General features: G+C 42.4%; 1 protein-coding gene and 1 non-coding gene across 2 annotated transcripts in view; both read right to left on the bottom strand.

Moving 5' to 3' along the window:
* Positions 1–1,354: 1,354 nt before the first annotated feature.
* RPL5 (ribosomal protein L5) overlaps positions 1,355–6,000 on the bottom strand; it is a 35,568-nt gene continuing 30,922 nt past the window's right edge. Inside the window, exons 7-8 of the mRNA XM_069232362.1 lie at positions 2,676–2,764; positions 1,355–1,515 (exon numbers count right to left, since the gene is read on the bottom strand). Coding sequence (XP_069088463.1) covers positions 1,416–1,515; positions 2,676–2,764 — 189 coding nt within the window. The 3' untranslated portion in view covers positions 1,355–1,415. The remainder of the gene's footprint in view (positions 1,516–2,675; positions 2,765–6,000) is intronic.
* On the bottom strand, positions 4,395–4,490 carry LOC138294342 (small nucleolar RNA SNORD21). Its single transcript, XR_011203358.1, has one exon. It is a non-coding gene; the product is annotated as a small nucleolar RNA SNORD21 (small nucleolar RNA).

Below are 6,000 nucleotides of genomic sequence, written 5' to 3'. Positions count from 1 at the left end.
TGTTCCTTCCTGTATAAAGATACGTTTCTGAGTGTGGTCCACTTCGGTGGATTGCAACTCTTCCTCAAATCTATGCTTTCGCAGCTGAGAGGACAGTGATTGCTCCTCTGAATAGGAACCGGTAGTTGGGTCGGTTGCGGGTCGTTTCGGCACCGAAACCCTGTCTGTACTCTTTTTCGGCTCCGAGGTGACCTTCTTTTTCGGAGTCGAACCCTCTCGGCATCGATCTTCCTCGGTGCCGCTGTCTCTGCGTCGAGCAGTTTCGGCTCCGCTATCTCGGCGTTTTTCAGCAGCACTTTCTCGGTCCCGAGAAGGCTGCGTGCCGGTGTCTCGACCGGAGTCGGACGATCTCGGCACCATTTCGGCCTTTTTCGGTGCCGATGGTCGGTCACCGAATTTATGGGTCGAGCCATGGCCTGGTGGCAGTGGCGTCCCCTGGGCCTGGTCACTTTTCTTGTGTGCTGGCTTCGACGTCTTACTCACAGTTTTTTGCTCGTCGAATTCCTCGGAGTCCGAGTCATGGATCGAGAAGGTTCCTTCTTCCTCTTGTTCCTCGAACTCTGAGCTGTCGGCGTGGACGCCATCTGCAGTCTTCTGGCTCGACGGTCACAGAGTGTTTTTCGGGACCGGAACGCACGACAGGCCTCACAAGTCTCTTCACTCTGCTCAGGCGACAGGCACAGGTTACAGACCAAATGTTGGTCTGTATACGGGTATTTGTTGTGGCATTTAGGACAGAAACGGAACGGGGTCCGTTCCATCAGCGTTGTTTCACACGCGGTCGGGCTGACCAGGCCCCGACGGGGGATCGAAAACTACCCCGAAGGGTACCGGAGCTCTTCACTCTTCGATTCGGTGTTGATTCTAACTAAGCAGATCCCGAAAGCAACAATACCGACGTAATTTTCCGATATTTAGCTAACTTTCTGTTCCGAAACCCGGAGCAAAAGGAACACGTCCGAACCCGATGGCGGAAAGAAAACAATCGAAGATGGAGTCGACGCCCAATGCGCAATGGAGACAAAGAGGAGGAGTCCCTCGGTCCCATGACTCGAAAGACTTCTTCGAAGAAAAACAACTTGTAACACTCCGACCCAACACCAGATGGCGGGCTATGCACAACATGTGTATCTACAGCGACAGATGCCATCGAACATATAATTATCATTTATTTCTGGTAGCAATTCACAATTAGGATAATACTGGTGGCAAAGGTTCAGCCTATGTTCAAATTCCACTTGGATTAATTCAATTATATTCTATTTTTAGAAGTCAACATGCGAACATTTTGTGACGAGCAAATCCCTTCCCATTTCAAGGGTAAAAGTCAAGAGAACTACACAAGAAACAAAACTTTGGGTTCAATATATTTATTTTTTAGCATTTTATCTTTGTAGAAAATTGAGAAGTTCATTTTAACTATCTGCAGCTTGCTGCTGGGCTCTGAGGAAGCTTGCTTTCTTCTGAGCCACACGATCCTTTTTCTGAGCCAGTGACAACTTAGCACGATTCCATCTAAAAATCAGAGAAACAATACAACTGTCAACAAACGTATGATGTGACAAATGATTTACTGCATTAACTTACCGGGTTCACTACAAGACAGAAAGGAATTGCAGCAAATGTGGATCAGCTGGAGAAACAATTTTATGGTCACCAATGCCTTGAACTCAGTGATGAAATACAGTTCACTCTTAAGCTAAAACGGTTTGTGCTTAGGACCCCTACCTAGTGAACCGAAGGTGATCAATTATCTTCTATTTCCGTTTCCTGCAATGAGCCACAGAATTCTAGTTTCCATGAACTACAACTTGATAGGTTCCGCGTGCAAGGATGAGCTAACCAATATAAATGTAATCCCGGTGATTGATTAATCCGAATATCTAATTATGTATTGCTATCTATACTTTTAGATCATAAAAAAGGTAATTTAAAAAAAGTACATGTTGAACGCACGTTAAAGTGATTCAAGCAGCACTCGGAGCAGAACCTCCTTAGTTCATGTTATGTGAAAATAATGCCTCTCAGGGAAGTCTCATTTGGCACAGAAATATTACTCTGCCAAAAACATACGGGTACGTTATGTAGGTAGCTTCTAGAATCAGGAAGTGAACTGCATGCTTAACACTTGCAAAACAAATGCATTTATCAAACTTTGAAATTCAGATTTGAAGTTATTGTATAGATGAGAGATTCGCTGATCTTCTGTTATAGAACTTTAAAGTGTTAGCAGCCCAACATACAATAGGTACGTACGTACACAATAATTAGTCATGTGATAAAACCTCTACACATTCTTTCAAAGGATCTCAAACTATGGGGCATTTAACAATTGTTTTGCAGGTCTGTACACTGCTCACATTGTGCTGCACAGCAAACCCATGGGTATTCCCATCTCGGCACCAAAATACCCAACCTAAACAATGGTTCTTTGGCGATGGGATATTACAAACAGGTCAGTGATGTGTGCTTCAAAGAGAACCATTCAGTGCTGAAATCAAGTAATCTGTAGAAGCACTTTGCAAAGCCAATAGGTAATCAACGCGATACTGGACATCTGAGAGCAGGAACTTGGGAAAAGGTTCGGTGGTTGGAACAATTGCAGCCGCCTCCAAAAAAGAAGACGAAAAAAACAAACAAAAAACTATTCTGCACAAAATCCGATCCCTCGTTACCTCTTCTTTTTAACTTCTTTCGCTGGCTTCTTTTCATGAACTGGATTCTCGCGGATAGCAGCATGGGCTTTTTTGTAAATTTCTTCCATCTGAGAAAGATCAAACAAATGTTAAGCTCAAACAATGATCCACGTCCAGATGGAACACAAGGCTCCACTACAAAAAACGACGATGCCAGACTTATCTGGGACTCCACATAAAATAAAGTTTTTAAACAAATTTGTTACCTTTCATGTATAACCAAGGGCTCAATTTAGAGTCTAGCAGAAGAGTTACTGTTATAAACTTGACAGATACCCTGTCTCCGTATTATTTCTATGGGATGTTTGGAATCGTAATACGGCGGAAATACACTAAATCAGCCCCAGTCTCAATATACAAAATGATTCTCCCCCCACACACACACACACACTTCCGACCCTCCTCACCCGGCTAAATTCGTAAGTTAGATTTATTTTACACAAAAGTGGAGGGCATTAAACACATGGCACCTAACCATTATGGCCGTAACTGGATCTTGGAAAGAGTTGCCGGCTACGGGAACCCTCTCACCTTCCCTGAAGACTGTTGAAACCAACTGAAACCGTGCACTCGGGGGACCATGTGCAAACAGTGCAGGTCTGCGGGGGAATTGCCAAGTCAGATGTACTTCCCCTCCATCCATCCATCCCGCCTCAAAAATTACTTAAATGCATAAAATCCAAGCTCTATGTGTAAGTACCACCATTTCAGAAACAAAATTGGATAGAGCTTTCACTTGTAGCAGCAGTGTGTGGATTTCATAGTCCATCCACAAGCTGCATGGACTGATGCAGCACTTACAGTATAAGGTTTACGCAATATAGCGTTCTGGGAAAACCCCACAAACAATACTAAAGTTTTATGCCTAACAACAGATACAAAAACTATAATTTGATTTTGTAGAAGGTGCAGTTTTAGTCTTCATGCAAGTTACCTCAAAATGTCCATGCATAAACAAAAGGCATTTCCGTACTAAACACCGTAACCCATGAAGAGTGATTAAAGGCCACCAACGAGCAATATAGCTGTACACTTTAAATATGCAACTATGATTTATGAGGAATAAGGATTTACTGATTTAACAGGGCATTTCCAAAAATCTCCTCTGCTGCACTGGTTTCAAGTAAACCTGGACTGCTGCTGAATGCCATAATGTCTATTTTGTAAAGAGGGAGTGGTTTGTACAATACGCTATCGGTTGTGTAGTGGTCCTGACTGAACTCTGAAGCTTGAAGTAATACCTAGCTTTCACAGGACGTGTAGCCTGTCATAATCTGGCATCTCATCCTGTTGCAGAAACGGAACGTGAGGCACACGCCCACACCACTACGTAGATTTACATGAGGTTACCATATCATGGCTGGATTGCACCAATTTGTGAACGCTAACTAATATCAAAATCTACATGCTTTTACACCTTATATCAGAATAATGCACAATTTGTTTACTATTCGATGTCCCTTCACGAAAAGAATCTCTACTAGCAACGTAGAGGTCTGCAAAGCCCGAGTAGACCCCAGCAATAAACCCTAGAAAGAAAAGCTCTTTACAAGACTGAGCTCCAAAAATAGTACGCAAGTTCTAGCTACACTGGCAGACAATATAAGGCTACAAGGCATCATCCAACTTCAAAGAAAATAAAGCAAATCATCACTTACTCAAACCCTACCGGGAACATTCATACCATGCTGCATACAAGCTGCTATCAGTCCCGTCTTGAAACTGAGATTAACATCACATGCAGACGAAGGACCAACTACAGAGGGCTCAGTTGTTTGGGAATCATCATACAGCAGCTGGATTTCGGAAGCATGAATTTATCAAGCACATTAGAAAAAACACAACAGGCCCATTTTAAACTGAATTTGAGGTAGTTTCCACAATAATGTTAAGCTAACAACTTGCTGATGTTTCTAGCATTTTGAAATTTTACAATTTGAACAATGTTTACTTGCACAGTACTTGTTCAACATTGGTGACAAACCATCTTGTAAACTCGGCCCAATAATTGAAAAACATTAATAACGATGGCTTCTCAGTTTTGAAAAGAAATTCACAACCTTTCTAGGATAAACAGTGCACAGTAGATACTTTTGAGATGGATGCGGATACCATAAAATGGGAAACATTCAGCCAACTACCATTAGTGACACCCTACAAGTCAACAGCAAAGACTAGATTGAGAGGATAATTGCTGCAAATAGAGCTTACATAATCTGCTAACAGAATGTTTTAAGGTAAAATGCTCATAATATATATGTATATATATTTTCACTTTAAAAACCAAAAGGTTACAGGGGCGTTAGTTCGGCTCTGAATTTACTCCCAAAACCATAGTAAATTCAGTACTTATAGCTAGTTATTTCAAGAAGCACGCAAGCTAAGGAATTAGTTACTGCCCGCCATGCACTTATTTCCTTCAATAACTTGACTGCTGTTTAAATTATATTTTAAATGACGTTATTGAAGTCGGCATAAGTGCTGTAATACCTGTGGTAATTAGCAGTGCATGGCGAGGACGCAAATTTTAGTTACTTGAAATAAGTACCAAAAGCTGCTTAATTGCTATGTTTTTATTTTTATTTTTTTATTCTATTGCCTGTCCCTTTAACCATTTTTTTTTCCAGGGAGTTTCTATAGGTTTTTTATGCAAAATAATTTTAATTACTATGTTAATCCAATCACTGTTGCGCAAGGCCTTTGGCCATATGTGACAGGGCTTGGTCGCAGGCCTTACCTAACCCCATGCCAAGCACCCTGGGCTGCAGCCAGGCCCTGTAGCCAACCCTCTATAACCACCCAACCCAGTCAGAAGTCTGAGTGGGTCTGTGAATGTGTGCATGGGTCTCCGAGTGGATGTGTGAGTGGACGCATGACTGAGTAGGTCTGTGAATGGGTGCAGAGGGTCTGTGGAAGCACAGATTTTATTGATAAAATGTTGAGTCTTTACATAATGAAAATGTCACTTACCCAGTGTACATCTGTTCGTGGCATCAGTCGCAGTAGATTCGCATGTTCTGCAATAGCTCGCCATCTGGTGTTGGGCCGGAGTGTTACAAGTTGTTTTTCTTCGAAGAAGTCTTTCGAGTCACGGGACCGAGTGACTCCTCCTTTTGTCTCCATTGCGCATGGGCGTCGACTCCATCTTCGATTGTTTTTCCCCGCAGAGGGTGAGGTAGGAGTTGAATTGTAGTAATAGTGCCCATGCAATGGAGTGACTAAGTATGCACCTATTTAAGGTTGAGATGATACATATATAGATAATTGAAGGTAACTTCCAAACTGCTACAGGCTCCCGGGGAGG

Source organism: Pleurodeles waltl, chromosome 4_2 (genome assembly GCF_031143425.1).
Source record: "Pleurodeles waltl isolate 20211129_DDA chromosome 4_2, aPleWal1.hap1.20221129, whole genome shotgun sequence".
In the NCBI taxonomy this organism is placed as follows: Eukaryota; Metazoa; Chordata; class Amphibia; order Caudata; family Salamandridae; genus Pleurodeles; species Pleurodeles waltl.
Note: the sequence above shows the minus strand (reverse complement) of the source record. Positions and strands in the feature narration are given on the sequence as shown.